The following is a 24480-nucleotide window of genomic DNA, read 5'->3' as shown; positions in this document are numbered from 1 at the left end:
AAGGAAGGAAGGAAGGAAGGAAGGAAAGGGAAAGAAAAAAGAGGCACAGAGTAAATGGTTGAGAATGCAGAGGTGGCGGAGTGTGGAAGGAAAGAATTTATAGCTATTCTAATGGAAATCTGGTCTGGGAGTTTAGCAAAGGAAACAAGATACATTTAATCTGCATCCTGTTGATATTCAGTGAAGGTTGCCTCCCTTTTCAGGCTTCTCTTTCCTATGTAACCATTTACTAAGAAAGTAATGTTACACAGAAGCCTCTACCTGAAGCTGGGGGGGTGGGTGTCATAAGAGAAACTACCTTGTATTTAAAGCAGAGAAAGAAATAGCTCAAAAATGTCAGCCAGCACAGAACCCTTACTCAGCTATGACAGATAAGAGTAGTAAGAGCTCTTTAGCTCTTTTCTTCATTTAAAAAAAGGTTTGAGTCTGGTAGTGAAATTCTATTTGATTCTACTTTTCAACTGTTATTCTTATCACCTACTCTAATTTTAACAATCTACGTTAAAAGTTTAGAGTAAGACTGTAATGTTTTTGGATCGAATTGGGCTAAATTTTGCTAATTTTTAAACATAATTTCATTAACCAGTGTTACTCTTCTTCTACTCTTTAATTCTGTGCAGTATACTGTTTCTGTATGTGAGTGTAAGAAACCAAAGAAATCGTATTCTTATTTTAATTGAACTTGTGTGTTATTCCTAAAATTGATTTTAACTATTAAGCTGTTTATATTTCTACCTCAATTGTAAAATAGCTCAGTAATATAGCTTCCAAACTCTTTACTTGAACCTTCTAAACTTTCAAGGCCTAAAGGGCAGGGAAATTCCTATAATTAAGAAAAGAATTCCCCATTCTGGAAAGTGGCCATCACAGAAGCATACCCCACTCTAGTCATGCTGGCTTGCTTGGCTGTCATAGATGGTGTTTTGGATTTCAATTGCCTGCTCCTGCTGCTGCCAATTTATGAAGCTGCCTCTTCACATTAAAGCATGAACAGAAGGGGAATAAGCACTGAGATAGCAAATTGGACTTTTATAAAACTGGCACATTTAGCAGGAATTATCAAGATAGACTTAACAGTGCAGTGATTACTTGGACAAAGCCAGTGCTTTGCATCTTCCAGTTTGTGAACAAAACATATGCTAACTTCCTAGTGCTTACCTACTGTTCTAAAAGTAGAAATTTCCAATTATCAGGGAGAATTTGATCTAAATTTAATTGATTCTTGTCATCTTTTTAAACTGCCTGCTTCCCTTTTCTGCTCAAAAGCAAAATATTAATTTTTAAGTCAACATAATAGGTTTCTATTCTAACCATTTATTCAGCACAGAGCTCTGATTTTCAATTAGTTAACCAAAAGTATTCTTTCTACTTTAACAAACATGTGTTTAATAACAAAAGTTTCTTTCCACTCTCAGTGACAGACTTTTTTTAGGGGCTATTACAGTTGACTTTCTTAATCCTTAAAAGTTGGTGTTACCAATTCCTCTAAGAATAACCTCTAGGTCTTACTCTACGTTTAGAAATTATTTTCTTACTGACCCATATAAAGGAACAGCTTCCAAAAAGCCTCTTCTAATTATCCCAAAACACTTTTATTTTTATTTATCTTTTTATTACTAATTTTTATTTTGCTAAAAATATATGCCAAACAAATTATAATCATTATGTCCCACTTAACATTTATATTATTTCTCCTTATATGCATTGTTACTTTCATTTTAATTAACATATTTGAATTCAATTAATGATATTAATTTTATTACTGATTTCACTCATTTTCCTAAACTCTTGCCAGAGACCATGCTTTCTTCTATCTTTATATGACTCCTCGTGTCTAAACACCCAGGAGGACTGAAGAAAGACTAAATGATGCGATATGTAGTATGTAGTTTGGTTCCACACATAAATAGACACCAGAAAATAATCGTAGTTGAGGAATCTATCATTGATGCTGAAGAAATTAGGATATGTCTGAACTATCTTTTTTGTTATCTTAGTATGATCAACTGCCATTATTCCTTAATCTCCAATCCCAGAATTTTTTCTCACTCTCCCACTGTCGTTTTTCACTCATCTTAGAATGATATAGCTCGCAGTTGGTGTAACAGATGAAACAGAAAACTAATTAGCAGCTGTTGTCCATCTGTGTGTTTATATTAAATATTTTAAAATAAAATGGCATTTGCATTCTGAATCCTGTCTGAAATCCATAAAATCTAAACTTGAGAAAACTCTGTCTTGGTTTTGAATTTTATAAAACACTTCATGTTAAAGCAAAAGAAAAAGAAAAAATTAATGCCAGAATCAGGATTATGGTAATTTAAGGCAGATACAAATTTTTAAAAGCCTGAACTAAAATTGGGTCCCCAAAGCCCACTGAAATCAGAAAAAGATATAATAGATGAAAGATATAATTGACATATTCTTCCTTCACAGAAACTGATTGATACATAAAGTTTTGAGAAAGCCACACTCATTCTTCGATGGATTTATTTTGAGATACACTTTTATTTTTTTTACTCAAGTCAAACAGTCAAATGTTCTTGATGTTCAGAAGGTGAGAGGGAGAAAAGTATGATCTGCAATATGATTATTATATTGTAGTGCTTGAGTAAGTTTCTCCCTTTATGCTCCAGTCTATGTGTGAAGAGAAATAGTCACTTTATTTATGTATATAAATTCCATTATTTCCATAGAATCACAATATGTTGGAATTGACAGGAACTTCTGATGTTAGCATAGTCAAATCTTTCATCATTAGAGGTATTAGATAATATCTCTGACTAGCCACCAGGTGTTTGTTTGATGCTTTTAGTGAGAAAGATCTTATTTGCCTCATGAGGCAACACATTTATTGTTGGATGGCTGTTCCATTTCACTGAGCCAAAGTCTGTATCCTTGTTACTCCCATCCATTAGTTCTAATTCTGCCCACTGGGCACAACACCAAATAAATTAACTTATACATGACAACCTTTCAAAGAAAGTACTATTTTTGATTATATAAATGTGAAATAGTATCTTCTCTTCCATTCATAGACAGTGTTATTGTTCATGATAGCACTATAGTTAGTTGTAATAATTGTACATTATTCATTCAAAAAATCTACTGTGGAGAGAGATTGAGTAGAGGCTCGTGTTCATTCAGGTCTTTGTTGAGTTCCTACAAAGTGCAGGGATTTGGGAGGGCAACCAAGAAGCCTAGATAAAATGAGCCCTTGTCTCTTGAGAATCATATATTGTATCAGCTTTATAAATTTGACTTGTGTGCAGTTTGTTGCTTCTCTTTATCCTTTTTAGTTTTTTTAACTTGAAATTCCACATTGACATTAATATGCCACTCCTACTTTTTACTTATTTGCATTTGCCTCCTGGTGTCTTTTTGCCTTACCCTTACTTTCAATCTTTTATCTTTAAGTGTTTCCCTTATAAATAACACTCAAGTGGATTTGAGCTAAAGGAGAAAAAAAAAACCTCAGTCTTGTATCTGCCTTAAATTACTGTAACCCTGATCCTGGAATAAAATTCATTTTGCTTGACCATGAAGTTTGCTATAAAAAAAACATCTCTTAATCTTCTCTTTTCCTTTATGTTTATATTTATGTTAAACTTTATGTTTACTATTTATATAAACAGCTTTGTTACTTCTTTCTTGTTCTTTTTCCTATTGTTGCTTGATCCAGATGTTATTTGTTCCTTTTTACCCCTTTATTATTTTGGAAGTTATGCTTTACTTTACCATCACTCTCATAGTTTTTCTTCCAATTTTTTTTTTAATTTTTTCTCATCTTTTTTTTATTTTCTTATTTATTTTTTTGAATTATTTTTATTTATTTATTCATTTTAGAGAAGAGAGATGGAGAGAGAAACAGAGACAGAGAGAGAAGGGGGGAGGAGCAGCAAGCATCAACTCCCATACGTGCCTTAACTGGGCAAGCCCAGGGTTTTGAACCGGTGACCTCAGTGTTCCAGGTCGACACTTTATCCACTGCACCACCACAGATCAGGCCTCCAATTTCTGATGCTCATGATCAAGTATACATTTCTCCATTATTATATTTTTAAAAGGATACTAACTATGTCTCTCCTACAAAGCATTCTCATTACTTCTATATACCCCTACACCAGTGAGACCTTTAGAATACTTTTACTTCCCCCATACTCCACACCCTCAACTTTTAGGTAGTATTGCTACAATCATGCTCTTAATTCTAGGCTATTATTAAGTTTTCTTTTGCAGTATGCCTTGACAACTTCTGGGAAAACCCATATATAATGTAGAACATATATTATAATTTCTCCATTTATTTGATCATTATATACTTAGATTTAGCTATACAGTTATATGAATGTTTGTGTATTTCACTAGCATTTCTTCTTCTCTTCCCCTATCTTGAGCTCTCTAATCTGATTTATTTTTACAGAACATTATTTATTGATTTATTATATGAATTTTTATATTTTCCCAAATATAATTCTTCTATCCTGATGGGTGAATGCTGTCTGACTGGATATAGTATTTTGTGGTGTCAGGCCTTTTTTCTCAGAATATGTTGGTGTTAATAGACTATTTTATAGTTTTTTATATTGTATGTAAGAAGTTCAAAGCCAATATTCTTTTTTATTGGTAAATCTAATATTGTTGTCTAACAGCTTGTAATATTTTGTAATATTTTCTCTTTATCCTTGAAATTACAAAATTTTACTGGGCATATATATATATATATATATATATATATATATGAATGTTTGCAACCTTACCTGGAACTCAATAAGTCTTTTCAATCTTCATGCCCAAGTCTTTTTAATTGAATGAAATTTTCTTCTGATTTCCCCTTTCATCATTTCTTTTTTCTCTTTGTGGAATTTCTAATGGTGATATGTCAGTCTCTTGCTCTGTCTTTCAAGTCTCTTATTTCCCACATGCCTTCCATTATTTTGTATTTTCATCCATTTCTTGGAGATATTTCTACCACTTGATGTTCCAGGCCACTAGTTGAGTTTTCAACAGGGATTCTGTTTGCCTACATCTACTAAATTTTAAAATTTAAAAGCTATGGTTTTTTATTCCAAAACATCCTTTTAATGTTGTGACTCTCCATTATTTGTTTTATTTGCTTTAATTATTTGTTTGTTGTTGTCATTAAAATGATATATTTCCCCCAGCTGTTTTATTTCACTATGAGCTGTCCTAAATATAATGTTTATTATTTCACTCTCCTGTTGCTGACTTCTTAAATTGCTGGTATTTTCCTTGCCTACTGAGAGTTCTGTTTGCCCTCAGCCCTCAGGAAGCTGCTAGGGTACCGCGGACCCTGATGGAGAGGAGTTGTAGTAGAAAAGAGGACCACAAGTGGTACGGGCATGGAAGTCACAACTCCTGAATTGGCCAAGCAGCAACAGCAAGCTGCCAGTATTTTGTTGAAGTACAAAAAGCCTCTGTGCTCCCTGGACATTTAGTTGTAAAAGTTTGGGCTTCCCTAGCCTCTCACAATAGGGTAATCTTAGTATTTTTTAGATAGACTTCTAGGTCAGCTTTAAAATGATGCCTTATTAACCTGGGTCCCAGTTAGCTTCAAGTGATTTAAATTAGTGAATGTTAGAGATGGAAGGGACCTAGTTTAAATGTTCTTGTTTTACAAATAAAAATGATGACAGCCTCAGAAATGATCTTGGTTTTTCAGAGTCAGCTCAGTAGTAGAAACAAAATTGGATTCTAGACCTTGTGACAGTTAGGCCTTCAGCTCACAGTTCTATTTTCTGTTCCTGGTACTTACATTTTTAGCATTTAGTACTAAGTCAACTCTCTTATAGATTGTTTTCATATAACATTTGGCAGTCTTAACAGAACAACGGGTAGGTACTTAATTTAAGTGAAAATAGATAGAAAGTGTGAGTAAATCAAGAGTTAATGCTAGTTTTTTTATTTATCTTTAAGTAAATAATTGATCAGCATCCAAATCTAATTAAAACTTGGTTGTTGCCCTGGTTGGTTAGCTCAGTCAGTTAAAAGCATCGTCTGGAAACAACTGGGTTGCAGATTCAATCCCCTCTCAGGGCATACAGGGGAAGCAGCCAGTGATTGCACAACTGAGTAGAACAATAAATGAATGCTTCCCTTCCCCCTCCCCTCTGGCTCCCCTCCTCTCTCTGTCTCTCTGAAAATAAAAAAGAAATTAAGTCCTGGCTGGATAGCTCAGTTGATTGAAGCATCCTCCTGGAGCCAGATGTTGCCGTTTGGATTCTCCAGTCCGGGTACATACAAGAGCAGCTCCATGTTCCTGTCTCTCTCTCCCTGCCTCTCTAAAATAAATAATTTTTTAAAACACCTGTGGTTGTTAATGAAGGCAGAATTAAATGATATTACAATATCCCTTTAAGATCTGCTGCTCTTCAAGACAAAGGATGCTACTCCCATAAGCTTTATTTTACATATCCTCTAGTGGCAAAGGTGATAATATATTTCAGATTTTAAAAGTACAAGTTGTTTCTTAATTATCACTATTTGGCATATGCAAGTATGATTAATACATTTAGATAATGATAGCTTTATCTGAAGGTGTACTATTTATAGAGAAGTGCCTTTCACGATGTGAATATTCCTATTAAAGAATAGAAGAATGAATATAGGGTGACCTTGAATCTGTCACTACCTCCTATGAACCTCAGTGCCCTCTCTTGCCCTGCCTATCTCATTGAATTGTAAATTTAACACATATGTGTGAAAGTGTATTGCTCTTATAAAACTTGAGTATTATTGTCATTGATCTTATTCTTAAATATCAACTGATCTTATGTATAGGAAGTAATATCATATATAAGGCATATAAGGTCATATTATATAAGCTCACATTATATAACATAAGATCAAATTATAATGTTTTATAGTTTTACTCTCCTAGCTTTGAGTAAATTAATATGCTTCAATCTCTTTATTTAACAAAGCTGAGAAAATCAAGAATTGTTTTTATCCTATATAATATCCATGATTTATAATCCTTATTACCTATTCCACTTTTTTTTTATTTTAGTGAGAGGAAGGGAGGTAGAGAGAGACTCCCACATGCACCCCTACTGGGATCCACCCGGCAAGCCTACTAAGGGGCAATGCTCTGCCCATCTGGGGCCCTTGCTCTGTTGCAAATGGAGCCATTTTTTAGCACCTGAGGCAGAGGCCATGGATCCATCCTCAGTGCCTGGGGCCAACTCACTCTAATCTAGCCTTGGCTGCAGGAGAGGGAGGAGAAGAGAGGGGGAGGGGAGTGAGAGGGGGAGGGGTGGAGAAGCAGATGGGTGCTTCTTCTGTGTGCCCTGAAAGGGAATCAAACCTGGGACATACACACAGCAGGCAGATGCTCTACCACTGAGCCAACCAGCCAGGGCCTTCCTATTCCTCTTACCATTATTCAGTATAATATCTTAGTCTGAGAAAGCACACTCCATTTTCATTTCTTAAAAGTAAAAAAATGGAGGGCGAGGGAATATGAAGTAAATATGAGAAAATACTAGCATTTGTCAAATCTGAGAGAGAAGGATACATGAGTGTTTATTATACTATTATCTTATGTTGGAAATATTTCACTACTTAAAAGATGAATCACAAAAAAAGAGCAAATTTGTGACTTGTAAACAATTCCTAAAGTTATATTTAATCAAAAAAATTTTAGTTTCCACCTGCATATTAGATTGATAGTCATGTTTGTTTCATTCCCCAGAACTATACTAACATGTCTACACATTCGCTCTTCTGGTCACCAGACAGATCCCCACCTGCTGCCTTAGCACCTTCTATTTGATGCTTTTGTTCATTCACATGAGAACTTTTCTTGTATGACAGGTCACATGCCTGAAAAACTAGAACATCTCTCTGATTAGGTAGTGGGATGGAACAAACACTTAACAAAGAGCCAGAGTTAACAGAGTCCTAGCTCTGCCACTTACTGCTCTACCTGCCTTTAATTTATTATTTTGCCTCTCTGAATACCACTTTTCTTTTCTGTAAAATAGGCATAATAATACTTGTTCAATCGACACATAGATAGTGAGGGAACAAATGGAATTATAGCATGCAACATAAATGAAGTTACAGATACTCTAACTATTGTCATACATTAGTACCTGTCCCAGACATCAGAAGCATATAACAGAATAGAGTCAAATAGAGAAGCAAAGGGAGACAGAAGGACAGGACTCAAAGGATGCACCTCGCTGTGATACTGAACATAATGATCCCAAAAGACCTTTCCAACGTTGACATTCAGTGATGTAAACCCACCAATCATGAAGTAGAAAGCAACATTAAGCATACTCTTTGAAACATCATAAATTACAATAAGGCTTTAGTATTAAATCCATGTTAGTTTGTTTCTGCAAATTAGAAATTTTTATTTAGAAATTTTATGACTCTGCTGTTTTTAAAAATACAGGAAAAAATCTTTCCCAGATAATATGAAAGCAATGAATGAGAAAAGAAATCATTGAAAAGTTTATTTGCAGTCATCAGCTAGCCTGTCCTAGAATCTTTATCTACCTATGAAGATTAATGCCATGATGATATGTATGTCACTGCTGCTTTATAGTCATCATGTTATAAATTACACAAGATTCATGAAATTAGCTAATGTCTCTTTATAATAACACAAATCATATTTTGTAGATAATATTGTCTCACCTGAACCGCATTCCACATTAATCTGTGTTTGCAGTGTTTTTCCCATTTACTCCAGAGGCCCACCATTTGGCTCAGCTAATGATAATATGATGCAACAAGGCAGAGGGCTGAGAACCCTGGGCATGGAGTGATCACGGAACCCATCACATGCATATCTTATGGTATTTCAACACAAAAGACTAAATTGGTATATTTCTCAAGTTGTCTATGTTTCACACATAGATCTACCTTTATTGAGTACCTGGGTTCCTTTTTGACTGCATAAGCAATTAGCTGGATGACTTGATAGGTTGAACCTCTCGTGAGCCATTTTTAAAATTTTTACTTTGTCTCTTCTTCTTAGGAGCACACTCTTCAGAGCCAAGCAACCCCCACTACACTCATGGGCAGGCCAGTGCTTAAGGAGAATTTTTTCCAGATTCAGTAAGAACATAATAATAAATGAAACTATTAAGACTAGAAGTAGGCCAGCCCTGGCCAGTTGGCTCAGCGGTAGAGTGTCAGCCTGGCATGCGGGAGTCCCAGGTTCGATTCCCGGCGAGGGCACACAAGAGAAGCGCCCATCTGCTTCTCCACCCTTCCCCCTTTGCTTGCTCTCTGTCTCTCTCCCTCTCTTCCCCTCCCACTGCCAAGGCTCCATTGGAGTGAAGTTGGCCCAGGTGCTGAGGATGGCTCCATGGCCTCTGCCTCAGATGCTAGAATGGCTCCGATTGTAGTGGAGCAACTCCCCAGATGGGCGGAGCATCGCCCCCTGGTGGGCATGCCGGGTGGATCCTGATAGGGCGCATGTGGGAGTCTGGCTGTTTGCCTCTCCCCTGCTTCTCACTTTGAAAAAATACAAAAAAAAAAAAAAAAAAGAAAGACTAGAAGTAGGCCTAGCTTGCTGATAAGTCATTTAGACTTTGTACATAAAGCCGTGTGAATGTATTTGAGGCCCATTTATGATTTTATTCTATGTTAATCACGGATATTCTCCTGAATAAAAACTGCACAGCAGACTAAAGCTGAACTCTGTCAGATTGTTAGGTGTGTTTGTAGGATAAACGTCCGTCAATACCACAGCAATAACAATTAACCCTTCTTAAAACTTTTATTCCATGAACTGTTTCATATATAGTATGTCAGTTAATCCTCATAACAATCCTATATTATCCCTACTTTATAGATGGAAAACAGAGACAAAAAGAAGTTAAGCAACTTGTTCTACATCTAGCAAGTACTAACACCAGGGTTTAAACTTGGCATCCTGACTCCAGAGACCACACTCTTAGTCTCTGTGCTATGCCCCCTCCCAACTAGCGTATCTCCTATTTTTCTCTCTCTCTCAAGTGAGAAGAGGGGAGAAGAGAGACAGACTCCCACATGCATCCCAACTGGGATCCACCAGGCAAGCCCCCTACCAGGTGATGCTCTGCCCATCTGGGACTGTTGCAATGGAGATTGCTCGACAACCGAGCTATTTTAGCACCTGAAGCAAGGCCATGGAGTCATCCTCAGCACCCGGGACCAACTTGCTTCAACTGAGCCATGGCTGTGGGAGAGGAAGATAGATAGAGAGATACAGAGAAAAAGAAGGGTGAAGGGGAGAGGTGGAGAAGCAGATGGTCACTTCCCCTGTGTGCTCTGACTGGGAATCGAACCCAGAGTGCTCATTCACCGGGCCGACACTCTAACACTGAGCCAACCGGCCAGGCCTCCCTGGTACATCTCAAGATCCTCTCCTTACCTCTGTCACCCTGGATAAAAAAGAAAAGTGGCCTGACCAGGCAATGGCGCAGTGGATAGAGCATCAGACTGAGATGCAGAGGACCCAAATTCAAGACCCCAAGGTCGCCAGCTTGATTACAGGCTTATCTGGTTTGAGCAAGGCTCACCAGCTTGAGCCCAAGGTCACTGGCTCGAGCAAGGGGTCACTCGGTCTGCTGTAGCCCCCCAGTCAAGGCACATACGAGAAAGCAATCAATGAACAGCTAAGGTGCTGCAATGAAGACTTGATGCTTCTCATGTCTCTCCCTTCCTATCTGTCCCTGTCTGTCCCTCTCTCTGACTCTCTCTGTCTCTGTCACAAAAAAAAGAAAAAAACCTAGCGTGCGGAGGACTTGTGTGCCCGGCCAGGGCACACAGAAGAAGCGCCCATTTGCTTCTCCACCCCTCCGCCGCACTTTCCTCTCTGTCTCTCTCTTCCCCTCCCGCAGCCAAGGCTCCATTGGAGCAAAGATGGCCCGGGCGCTGGGGACGGCTCTGTGGCCTCTGCCTCAGGCGCTAGAGTGGCTCTGGTCGCAACATGGCGACGCCCAGGATGGGCAGAGCATCGCCCCCTGGTGGGCAGAGCGTTGCCCCATGGTGGGCGTGCCGGGTGGATCCCGGTCGGGCGCATGTGGGAGTCTGTCTGTCTCTCCCTGTTTCCAGCTTCAGAAAAATGAAAAGAAAAAAAGAAAAAAAAGAAAAAAAATTATGTCCTAGTTATATTTTTTTTCCCTCCTTTTTCTCCTCCTTTTCTTCCTCCTGCTTGAACAAACTTCACTACCACAAAAGACTTGGGAAAATATATGCTATCTCATTGAGACATCATTTGAATATCAGGTTATCAAAACCTAATGGAACTAGCTTAAGCTAAGGGATTTATGGAAAGATGTAGCCTTATCTCATGGAACCCAAGAGCAAAAATAGGTCTCAAGAGAGTATAAAAGCAAGAACTAGAAAATCAGAAGCTAGGATTGCTCCCTTTTTAGATGTACAAATTACATGTCCAAGGGAGAAGAAGGGAAACACCCCACCCCACCCCTGCCTCCGTTCCCCACAGGGCAAGTAGTTTTCAGAAAACAAGGATGTAGTCTGGACAAATAGTCCTCAAAAGGCTCCTTTTCTGTACTCCATCATTTGAAGGAAAATGCAGATGCAGTTCAAGTCACCCAGTTGCTTTTATGGATTGAATTAAAAATGGTAACTAAATTCCTTTACACCTACTTCCTGCCTTCCTGTTTCTCCATAAGCCCTGACACCTGACATTTTGTTTTTATTCTCACTCTGATCAGTCTCAAGTTAGGCCTTTGCATCCCTCTAATCTCCAGAAGATAAGACCTTTGATTTCACTCCATCTCTTCTTCCTAGGCCTTTGGCCTGTGCAATCAAAGGGACTGGCGCACTTGTCTTTTTAGTCGACTATCAGGAATCTGCCTAGTTTCAGTCCCTAATATTCATCCTGTCCCTTTGCCCTCTCAGAATGTTTTATATGTTCTCTGCTTTCCATGTTCTTTTCTACTCTATCCTTTCTTTCCCTAGGAAATACCTACTGGCGTCTTCTACTTTTAGTGAACTCCCATTAGATCAAGTCCAAATTCTTGAGCCTGAGAGCCCTCGAAAACCTTGTCTTACCCCATCTATCCCAGTTAAGTCAAGTCCTTTACTCTAGACAATTTATTTTCACCACTGATCTGGAAGCACTGCAGGCTTCATCACAGACTGATCCTCTTTCCCTTTCCTTTCTACCTATAAAAATTCAGCCCACTTTTTAAGACCTAACTAACTTAAGTCATGTTTCCTCTTATGTGATCTCTCCAACATTTAAGGTGAACAACTGTTCCAGTTTGCCTGAAATTTCCTAGAACATGTGACTTTCCAACCTAAAATCTGAGATATTCCTAGGCAAACTGGGATGGTTAGAGAGCCTACCAACACCTCATTGTTTCCCCTTATTATGTTGCCTTGTAGATAGATAGGTGATAGATAGGTGATAGATAGATAGATGATAGATAGATAGATAGATAGATAGATAGATAGATAGATAGATAGATGATACTATGAAAGTACCAGTAGCCACTACTTTCGTACTCTCAGTTCTTTCTCCAATATAAGAGTTATGCTCCAGTTGGGCAGAGACCCTTTTGATTCCTACTTCATACAGAATATAGTGTATACTCAGTGAATAATGTGGTTTAGTTTTAAGTGGGCACTATATCTAAAATATTTTCCCTGTGTGTTAATGTATTCATCTTTATTTTTTTCCAGCCCAGATGACTTACTCAATGCCTTGAATGAGGGTATCAGTCGTGCTGATGTCATCATCACATCAGGGGGTGTATCCATGGGGGAAAAGGTATGAAAAAATGGGACTCATGGAATTTTATCTACTGTATGCAGTTGATTAACTGTGATCTGGTAAATACCTGATAGATAACCAGCCCCCCACAAAGCTGAAAATCCATGGGGTTATCAGAAATTTCTGGGTATTCTAAAAGGGATGAAGGGATCAGAGAGCTTGCCTCAGGAAGATATAAGCAGGGAAAGATCCCACAACTTGTATGATAGTTTTGCCCCCCCCCCCCAGAGATTTCTGGCTTTTTGCTCATTCAACAGTATCTTAGGACTTCCTTTACATGTAATATTTACTCCTAAGTTAAAGCTCCAAGATCCTTCCTTCTACTTAAATTTAAATTAAAGATGACTATCCCTACCACATATTCCAAACCTGGTAAAGAACCCTTAGCTCCCTACAGGGAATTAAAGGGAAGATTAGGTATTCCTTTGCCCCTCTTGACAAATAATCATAATCATAATAATGAAGAAAATACAATACAAATACATAGATATAAATATATATAGGATTTTATAAGACTATATTTGCATATATTATATGCTTAGTCCTATAAAATTGCAATTTGAATATCTCAGTATCCAGTATCATTAAGTTTATATCTTAATGAAATGTGTTGATGCATGATGATTATTGGGTCTATTGAATAATGTTATAAAAGTGAAATGTTCTTATGTTTTGACACTAATATTTCAGGACACAGAATGTTTTGCCAGCCTAAAATCTCTTTCCTTGGTTTTTTTAAATCTCATATTAATGGCTGAAATGAAAATTATAAAAAGGTTGTCGTAATAGCAGCTTTTACTAAAATTCATATTTTTCAAGAGCTTGACTTATTTTTAGCTAGATCTTATGTATATGCTTGTTCTTGGTCCCTGCACTCACTAGCTATAAAATTACCTAAATTTGGCCTTACTAGGTAGCTCAGGCAGTTAAGAACATCATACTAAAACGACAAGGTTGCGGGTTCGATCCCCAGTCAGGACACACACGGGAAGCGCTCATCAGTTGTGATGAGTGCACGACTGAGTAGAACAACAAATGAATGCTTCACTTCCCACTCCCTTTTCTCTCCTCTCCTCTCTCTTTCTCTCTAAAAATCAATCAATGAATAAAAAAAATTAAGTTCTGGCTGGATAGCTCATTTGGTTGGAGCGTCATCCTGAAGCACAGAGGTTGCCGGTCAGGGCATATACAGAAACAACTCAATGTTCCTGTCTCTCTTATCTTTCTCTAAAAAAAAAAGAAGCCTACCTAAATTCATTACCTGACTCTTTGTACAGTGAACTCTACTGGCTCTGAAAACAAATGTCAGAATTCAGCAGCCTGAACAGAGAATGCCTGCTTTCATTTATAACTCAAGTTTAAGAATTCACTTCAGATGCCAAAACCATAGAAGAAAAAGAGAGAATCTCAGTCCAAGACTGTCTTCTCAAATTGCATCCACGAGTAAAGCTATTGAAATGTAGCAGGGGATTCTTCTTAGAGCAGACTGTTTGCTGGGTTAATCTTCCCTCCAGTCTCCTAAAAGTCCATAGTCCTAGGTAGAGCAAATTGCTGCAGACCTGAGACCACAAAGGTGAGGGGCTGAAGTCTGCATTATAGTACATGTATAAGAAATACTTTGCAACCTATCTGGTTTTATTATCATCAAACTGCCTGCAAGAGCAATCCTGAAGTTGAGTGTCTAAATATTAAGTTTATTATTCCCAGGGAGTGTTTCATGTGTAACCTGTCTTGGTTGCTAATGAATTTGATTGTGGGACAAGATCTACTTGTCATACCTAAAGTTTCTCTTTTCTAATACTTCTGAAGAGGCAACCAGCTTATAACTAACCAAGATGTCATTTATCCTAAGGATTTGCTCACAAGTCAACAGAGCCAATATAGTGTTCTTTATAAAGGGTCCCCTGATGCCTGGGGACCCACAGACCTCTATCCTCTTCTCAGCCAAAGAAAAATGACTCTTTCACAGTTGCTTCCCTCAAAATCTTTTCCACCTCAACTTCGTCCTGCGCCACAAAGACCTGTCAAAGAGTTTTTATTTTTATAAAACACCAGAAGTTTCAGGTAAACAAAATATGCTTTTTGTCCTGAAAACTAAACAATTATATGCAATACTATAAATTTTCTGCAACCTACAGAATTGAAAAAAGCTAAAAACCAGTGAATGGTACAGATAACCAAGAAGGATACACCTAGAGTGGACACCCAATAATTTTTTTCTTTTGCCTATTTTAAGAGTTTCCTAATTTTTCCTGAGAGTGTTTCCCTTACCTCATATGATCAAAATAATCACAAAGGTAATTACTGATCACAAAAAATGGCTGGTCTCCTAGGCTTGTCCTGATATAGCAGCAAGGGTGTTAATTAACCATTTAGACCTTCTTAAGTTCATTTTGCAAATTTAGAGTTATACAACAATAGTGTATTATAACTAATCAACAGTATTCTAAACAAATAAGTACAATAAAATTTTCCTTATCATTTCATTCAGCCCTATGTCATTCTTATTCTGCTAGAGCTCGGGGTAGCAGTCTGCTCTCATAATGCCATATGTTTCCACTCTCAAAAGTCCTGGGATTCCTGACTCAGTCCACTGGCACTGTATAAAAGTTATCTAGTCCCTGGCCAGTTGGCTTAGTGGTAGAGCATCAGCCTGGTGTGCAGGAGTCCTGGGTTCAATTCCCGGCCAGGGCACACAGGAGAAGCACCCATCTGCTTCTCCACCCCTCCCCCTCTCCTTCCTCTCTGTCTCTCTCGTCCTCTCCCACAGCCAAGGCTCCATTGGAGCAAAGTTTGCCCGGGCGCTGAGGATGGCTCTGTGGCCTCTGCCTCAGGCGCTATAATGGCTCTGGCTGCAACAGAGCAACGCCCCAGATGGGCAGAGCATTACCCCCTGGTGGGCGTGCCAGGGTGATCCCGGTCGGGCGCATGCGGGAGTCTGTCTGACTGCTTCCCCGTTTCCAACTTCAGGAAAATACAATCAATCAATCAATAAATAAATAAATAAAATAAAAGTTATCTAGCTATATCATCTCTGAAGGCAAGAGACTCTTCTTTGAAGTATCAATATTTCAAAGTCATTTCTCCCTCATGCTCTGAATCTGCCTTTGTTGCAGACACAAACTATTGCCTGTAGCTTATAGCTGAACCTACATATAAGCATCCGGAGTAAAACAGAAACTTTCTATCAATGACAGATACTTAGTGGCTGTGCATCACTTGTTGCTATAATCAGTAATATCAGAAAAGAAGATAAGTAAAATTCTCCAATGGGATACAATATCTAACCATTTCATAAAAATAAATTATCAGTGTTTTCCCTGAGGGTAAAAACATAAGGGATCTGATCTCCAGGCATTTCCCATAAAGCATACAATTTCTGAAGTAGTTATATTAATAACATTTTACCTATAAGAATCTAACCATAGGGCACACTGAGCATCTCTTCTCAGATATGACAGCAACTCTCCTGTCATAAAACTCTTTTTTTTTTTTTTTTTTCTGAAGCTGGAAACAGGGAGAGACAGTCAGACAGACTCCCGCATGCGCCCGACCGGGATCCACCCGGTACGCCCACCAGGGGCGACGCTCTGCCCACCAGGGGGCGATGCTCTGCCCATCCTGGGCGTCGCCATATTGCGACCAGAGCCACTCTAGCGCCTGGGGCAGAGGCCAAGGAGCCATCCCCAGCGCCCGGGCCATCTTTGCTCCAATGGAGCCTCGGCTGCGGGAGGGGAAGAGAGAGACAGGAAAGTGCGGCGGAGGGGTGGAGAAGCAAATGGGCGCGTCTCCTGTGTGCCCTGGCCAGGAATCGAACCCGGGTCCTCCGCACGCTAGGCCGACGCTCTACCGCTGAGCCAACCGGCCAGGGCCTGTCATAAAACTCTTAAAGTGGTAATGTATCAAACAAACCTAATTATTTCTAACATCTCTTTTTATAAGACAAAAGAACAACTCATTGTGATTTCCTAGAGGCCCTCCAGGAAATTTCAAAGATAATTTAGTTGTAAAAGATACTATGAAATTTATTTTATTCTTTTTTCTAAATTTAGGTCTAGTCTTTAGAAGGCAAAATCAAGAGTTATCAAAAAATAATTAGATATCTGATTAAGATAGATTATGGGTATCTGAGAAATGGTACTTAGTTACCTAATTTTCAAACAGCAGCAAAATATTTGAAAATAAGCATAGAATGTCACATGATTGTAAATAATCTCAGCTCATTCATAAAAGAATAAACTTAGTTCTTTGCTTTTTGACTGCCTTAATCAAAGGCAAAATAAAGCAAACAGTATGCACAGAAAAGGAGATAACACCAAAAAAATAACCTTTCATATCATAAGGAAAGCATTAATCAGTAGTAAACCAAAGAAATAAGCTCATCAAACCTGAGTGAACTTACTATAATTTTAATATATTTCTCAGCTTCATTTCAAACATAGGTATTATAAACCAAGTCAAAGAAAAGTCTCTTTCAAACTTCTGTCCTTTATTATGCTCTTTTATATTTTTTGAACAAACTTACACTTTACTTTAGAACAAAGAGTAGTCCCCAGACCTGTGAGGGTTCCTGAAATCCTTCAAGTGTGTCTGCAAGGTCACAATTATTTTCATGATAAAACTAAGACTCTATTTAGCTTTCTTGTTCTCCTTCTCTCATGAATGCACAGTGAGTTTATTAATTAACTTAATATCAGTTCAAGATTTTAAGTTATTTTCAAGCTGACATCCTACAAACATAATTACTATTGAAATTAAAAGTTTATCATAACCACAGCAGTCTACAGATTCAATGCAATCCCTATCAAAATTCCAAATGTACACTTCACAGAACTAGAACAAATAATTCTTGATTTATATGGAACCACAAAAGATCCCAAATAGCATAAGCAACCCTTAGAAAGAAAACCAAAGCTAGAGATATCACTCTCCCCAACTTAAAAACTATACTACTAGCTATAGTAATCAAAACATTACGATATTGGCACAAAAAAGCAGACACAGATCAATGAAACAATTGAGATCCCAAAAATAAAAACCCAGATATGGACAATTAACTATAACAAAGGAGCCAAGAGCATACAATAAGAAAGGATAGTTTTTCAATAAATGGTGTTGAGAAAACCAAATGGTCACATGCAAAAGACTGAAACTAGACCACTGTTTTACACTGTTAATACAAAAATTAATAGATTAAACATTATAAAAAAAAACATTAAACATTAAACAAAAAAATAGATTATATTTCTGAATAGATTCAGGAATATAAGACCTGAAACCATAAAATTTCTAGGCGGTGAGCTCTTTGACACCAGTATTAGTGATGATTTTGTGGATCTGACTCCAAAGGCAAAGAAAACAAAAGCAAAAATAAACAACTGGCATTGCATTAGACTAGCGGCTTTTTCCTTTTTACACTGGGGTAGTGAAAGTAGTAGAATTATTTCAGGGACCTCTAGGGCAGAAATCACCCTGAGCATAAATGATTTTGACTAAGATCATTGGGTCTGTAATCTTCAGACAGCATCAGAGTGGTTAACTCTTTTGTGAAACTGTGTGAAATTTCTGGTGGACTAGTCCACAAAGCAGCATTTGAAAAACACTGCATCAGACTAAAAAGCTTCTGCACAGCCAAGGAAGCCATCCTCAAAATAAAAGGCAACCTGATGAATGAGAGAAGATATTGGCAAACCATATATCCAATAAGGGGTTAATATCTAAAAATATATAAATAAACAACTCAACAACAAAAAACCTGGGCAGAGATTTTGAACAGACATTTCTCCAAAGAAGACATACAGATGGCCAACAGCACATGAAAAAATATTCAACATCACTAATTATTAGAGAAATGCAAATCAAAACCACAATGAGATATCACCTCACACTTGTCATAATGACTATCAAATGTTATAAAAAAGACAAGAGATAACAGGTGTTGAAGAGGATGTGAAGAAAAGGAAACCATTTACTGTTAATGGGAATGTAAATTGAGGCAGCTACTATGGAAAACAGAGGTTCCCCAGAAAATTAAAAATACAAATACAAAACAACTGAACAAACAAAATAAAATCATAGATACAGAGAATAGATTGGTGGTTACCAGAGGGGAAGGAAGTTAGAGTGTGGGCAAAATGAGTGAAGGGTCAATTATATGGTAATGGATCATAACGAGATTTGTTGTGGTGATCACTTTATAGTGTATACAGATATCCAACTATAATACTGTATAACTGAAACATATAATAAAAGAATTTTTTAAAAATTGTTCAGAATAATGACTTGATTTTGTTGAACCCAATTTTACATTTTTTACAATCTTAAATATTATATTGGAATAGTGTTAGCTTATTTGATGAATAAACCTATATAAATTTAGGAAAAACAAACCCAAATGTAATAAAATATATTTGCCTAATTATAGTTAACACTAATAAATAATAGAAAAAACATGGCTGGGGTTTTTTTAATAACCAAAATAATTAAGTTAGTCTCATTTCTCAAAGATTTGCCTTAACTGTGTGAACTTTGATTCTTAAAATTATAAGAATACTTTTAGTGCAATATACTTAAAATATTATAAGTTAAATTTTCTCATTATCTGAGGAATACTTTATTTATATAAGCACTTAATTAAGTCAATCAGAGCAAAGCACCTTTAAGAGACAATGTAATTGTTTTGATGTTTGTATTTTTCCCACTGGCAAAACAAACTGTATAGTGGCTCAGAGGTCAGGGTTCTTCTCCCAGGTCCTGCAGAAACCAGAAAGCTAGTAGTGAGGTGCACTTGTGTTATCACCCCCCCCAACAACTCCACATTGAGACTCAGAGGGAGAGATCTGGGTAGGGGTTACCCTGAATCAACACTCCACCCCAAGGAAAGCCCACTCTACATAGTCTCACAGACATAATTTATGAATATCCTCTAGAAATAAGAACACATTTCATACGTACAAAACGAGATAAATGCCTTTAAGGATCACAGACACACAAAAAAACATAACAGCTTCATCTCTATAACTTCAACCACAGGTCAAGAGTAAACACAGAAACAAAAAACACTCATGATTCTCAAATAAAGAACTATTTTTTCTTCCTAGAGGTCACAGAGTCCTTAATTGATTTTGGCTTAAAATGTCAGTAAGAGAAATGAATAAGAAAAACTAAGCCAGATTCTCTGTTTTGTCTTACCTAACAGAGAATTGATTTCTATCTTTTATTTGTAGGAATTACCAAATGGTCAGACCATAAACCAGATTTTCAATCATAGCTGCCACAAGGGGGAATACCTTACCATGCACAAAACAAAAATGGAACTGAAATCAATAGAGGGACAAAATTAGATAAACCAAAAGTCAGCAGAGTTTAAGTTTGATTACTGCTTGGTATTCAGTCCAGGAACCGAGGAAAGATGTGCCCAGGTTTAAGCTACCCATGAAGTGCATTTCTTTGGCAATCAAGTTTACCTGGCTCTGTCAGGTAAATCTCGGTAGAGCCTCCAAAATTATTAAAGTATAACTTTTAAAAATAAAATCATAAATCTCAAATAAATAAAATAAACACATCACAGTTAATGTAACTCATCAATTGATGAGATAACCAATAAGATGTTACAACTGGTTCAAAGGAAAATTCAGAGAACACACACATATATAGTCAGGAATACTGAAATAAGTTTGCTAATAGATGCAAAACTAATCTGTATCTACAGGTAAATAATAAGTTACATCTCCATGGACAGAACTAATTTGCATTTCTTTGAATAATAATCATGTTCATTATCAGTTTTCTACAGCTTAATTTTTGTAAAATAGCTCAAAGACAATGAAAGGCACAGATAACCCAGAGGTTGTGCTATAGTGGACATCCAGTAATCTCTTTTTGCCCATTTCAGTCTTTTACAATTTTTCTAATGTTCTTACCTGGGATGAGGAAAAGACCTTGTTTTTTATTCATTTACTTTTCTTTTTTTCTATCTAACTCTAGCTTTTAGAATAGCAGACAGTGATCTTTGCTGCTTCAATAAGTAGACAGAAACTTATGAACAGTGATGATTCTCATCCTTTATTGCTATGCTGTTACAAGGTTTTCCTCTGTCACAAGAAACATGCAGCCTTCCTTCATGTTCAAAAAGAATTTGGGGGCAGTTTTAAAAATTACAAAGGGGATTTTATTTTCAAGAAAAATAAAATACTTTCATTTATTTAGCAAATATGTAATGAGTATATCTGCTTCCAAACTGCCTCATAACCTTTAAGGCCCTGCAGGTATGGCCATTTCCTGTCCCTCCAAATTCACCTTATGCTTCTTTTCTACTCATTCACTATCTTCCATTGTCTTCTCTGTTCTAGGCACACTCTTTACTGCTTTAGAAGCTTTTGATGTCCTTTCCTCTGCCTGGAATTCTCACTCCTCCACACTTCACATGGTTGATCCTTCTCATCTTAACCACCTCTTAAAATGGCCTTTTCTTATTCTCTAACCCACCCCATCATTCTTTATCCCAGCACCTCTCATTTTCTTTATAGCATGTACCATACTTTATATTAATTATTTTATTTGTTTGCTTATTGTAAGCTGCCTCTCTAAGTAAAATATAACAGAGCGTCTTTTTGTCACTGACTGTGTTTCTCTTGTTCACCATTAACTCTTGCACATAGAGAATTCATGATACATAATTCACACTCAAAAGTATTTGTAGAACTAAAGAATAAATGGAAGGCATGTGCTGTTCATTAGGGATTCATTATAGATACAGGGTTCCTGTTCCCACAAACTCTATAGTCCAATAAAGGATGCATATCAGTTTTTAACAATAGCAGTATAACACAAGTATGTGGTGTCTGAAGGATGTAGTATTTATAATAGCACATAAGAAAGAGCTGTATATGTCTGCTTCTGCTGTGATGGAGTGGCTTATTTGGATCAATCCTCCCACCAAGAACAACTATAAAAGCTATATTAATTTTTTTAAAAGAAGACAAAACAAAAATGAAAAGATCAGAAAAAATGAACCACAAAGTATGAAACTGGGATTCTTCACCATGTTTTTCTTTAAAGCATTTTCTAATTCCTAAGCCAAGGGAAAGGGGAGGCATAATGGTACAAGAGGCCAAGAAGCCAGGCATAAAGGACTAACTAAGAAATTAAGAAAACGAACAGAATTTTTCAATCATAGGAGATAGGAGCCTGCCATGGAGGGGTGTCCTAAGCAAATATCTCAGGCTTTCAATTTAAACCCTTGAAGGGCCGTGTTCTAGAATAAGGATAAAATGGAAAAAACAGCCTTCACAGAGACTGAAATCCTCCCTCAAATTATCTCAATCTCTGATTAGATCAAAGTGAATTTAGTTTACCTTAACTGACTGCCAGAAGAAATTAAATCCTTTCTGGAGGAATATATAATCATCTAGACCAGGGGTAGTCAATCTTTTTATACCTACTGCCCACTTTTGTATCTCTGTTAGTAGTAAAACTTTCTAACTGCCCCCCGGTTCCACAGTAATGGTGATTTATAAAGTAGGGAAGTAACTTTACTTTATAAAATTTATAAAGCAGAGTTACAGCAAGTTAAAGCAGATAATAATAATTACTTACCAAGTACTTTATGTCAGATTTTCACTAAGTTTGGCAGAACAAATCTTTATAAAACAACTTACTATAGTTAAATCTATCTTTTTATTTATACTTTGGTTGCTGCACTACCACCCACCATGAAAGCTGAACACCCAATAGTGGGCGGTAGGGACCAGGTTGACTACCACTGATCTAGAGCCTCTTCAATGTTTTCCACATGTAATATTTGGGCTTCACTTTTTAAAAGTACCAGTCAAAATGATAAAAAACTAAGAAATAAAAACAATATATAAAATCCCTAAAAAATAATGGACTTTAAAACACTATAATTAACATGTTTGATAAAAGAAAGTTAAAAACTGAATAATTTCACTAGAAAACTAGAATCTACTCAAAAATTAAATGAAAATCTTAGAAAAAGGATGAAAAAAAGCATAAAAGGCATATGGAATATGGTGAGAAGTCTAACATATGTGTAATTTGGGTTCTGTAAGAAAAGGAGACAGAAAATAAGCAGAAACAATATTTAAGAGATATTGACGGAGTTTCCCAAAACCAATAGAAGATCATTTCAAGCAGGATGAATACAAAGAAACCATACTTAAGTAATTCTAACAAAACTACTGAAAGCCAAGGACAAAGAGAAAATCTTACCAGAAGGACACTTCCTGTAAGGAACAACAATAAAAATAACAGAAATGATTTAAACAGAAATTATAAAATTCACAAAACATTGGAATGGCATTTGTAAAGTGCTAAAAGAAAATAACTGCCTGTGTGGAACTATGTATCCAGCAAAATTTCCTTCAGAAATTAAGAAAGACATTTTTAGTCAAATAAAACCTGAACAAACCTATACTAAAGCAAGTTTTTAAGCAGAAAGATTATGGAAGCATAGAAATGCAGAAAGGACTGAAAAGAGAAAGAGTTAATATGTAGATAATATGTAAATGAGGTTTAAAATATATACTAAATATAATATAGAGTATATATATTATCTGTGCAGTATATATAGAATAAATAGATATATTACTTAAAATGTATATAAAATTTGTGGTACATTAGGGCACAAAAAGCAGAAAAAGAATACATGGAGTTAATGTGTCTTAAATTTCTTATATTGTCTGGGAAGTGATAAAAATATCAAATTATGCTAGACTGAGATAAGTCAAGAATGCGTGTTGTAATCTCTAAAATAACAATAACCAGCCCTGGCCAGCTAGCTCAGTAGTAGAGCATCGGCCCGACCTGTAGATGTCCCAGGTTTGATTCCTGGCCAGGGCACACAGGAGAAGCACACATCTGCTTTTCCACCTTTCCCCCTCTCCCCCTCTCCCTCCTCTCTGTCTCTCTCTTGCCCTCCCACAGCCAAGGCTCCACTGGAGCAAAGTTGGCCTGGGTGCTGAGGATGGCTCCATGGCCTCCACATCAGGCACTAGAATGGCTCCAGTTGCAACAGAGCAACGTCCCCAAGTGGGCATGCTGGGTGGATCCCGGTCAGGTGCATATGGAAATCTGTCTCTCTGCCTCCCCACTTCTCACTTCAGAAAAATACAAATAAATATAATGATAATGAAAGATTGTGTAACTAATAGAAGAGAAAGGAATTAAAAGGTTTTAAAAATAATGAATCCAAAAGGAGTGCAAGAAGAAAGAAGGAAATAAAAACAAAAATGACAAATAGAAAAAAATATAGGGTGATGGTTTTAAACCCATGTTAGCAATAACTATATTAAATGTAAGTGGAGTAAGCCCTTCACTTAAAAATTGTCATTGTGGATTTAAATAAACAATGAATTGTATGATACTTACAGGCAGCACACCTTAAATTAATTAATTAATTTATTTATTTATTTATTTATTTTAAAAATTACATTTAAAAGGATGACATTGATCAATAAGAGTACATAGGTTTCAGGTAAACATTTCTATAGCATTTGAAGTGTTGATTATGTTGTGTACCCATCATCCAAAGTCAAATTATTTTCCATCACCATATATTTGTCCCTCTTTACTCCTTTCCCTCACCCCCTCCTTCTCTTAAATTTAAGAACACAGTTAATTGAAAGTAAAAGATTAGAAAAAAATTACACTGAAAGATAGCTGGTGTAGCTATATTGATACCAGAGAAAATT

The 24480-nt window shown here is 36.8% G+C and overlaps 1 protein-coding gene across 8 annotated transcripts in view; it reads left to right on the top strand.

The window, feature by feature from the left end:
- GPHN (gephyrin) overlaps positions 1–24480 on the top strand; it is a 524116-nt gene that overhangs the window by 473863 nt on the left and 25773 nt on the right. For all 8 annotated transcript variants that reach the window (XM_066272872.1, XM_066272871.1, XM_066272867.1 and 5 more), the window contains one exon: positions 12679–12766. In XM_066272872.1, coding sequence (XP_066128969.1) covers positions 12679–12766 — 88 coding nt within the window. The remainder of the gene's footprint in view (positions 1–12678; positions 12767–24480) is intronic.

This window comes from Saccopteryx bilineata, chromosome 4 (genome assembly GCF_036850765.1).
Source record: "Saccopteryx bilineata isolate mSacBil1 chromosome 4, mSacBil1_pri_phased_curated, whole genome shotgun sequence".
Taxonomy (NCBI): Eukaryota; Metazoa; Chordata; class Mammalia; order Chiroptera; family Emballonuridae; genus Saccopteryx; species Saccopteryx bilineata.
The sequence above is the reverse complement of the archived record's forward strand: the minus strand, read 5'-3'. Positions and strand labels throughout refer to the sequence as shown.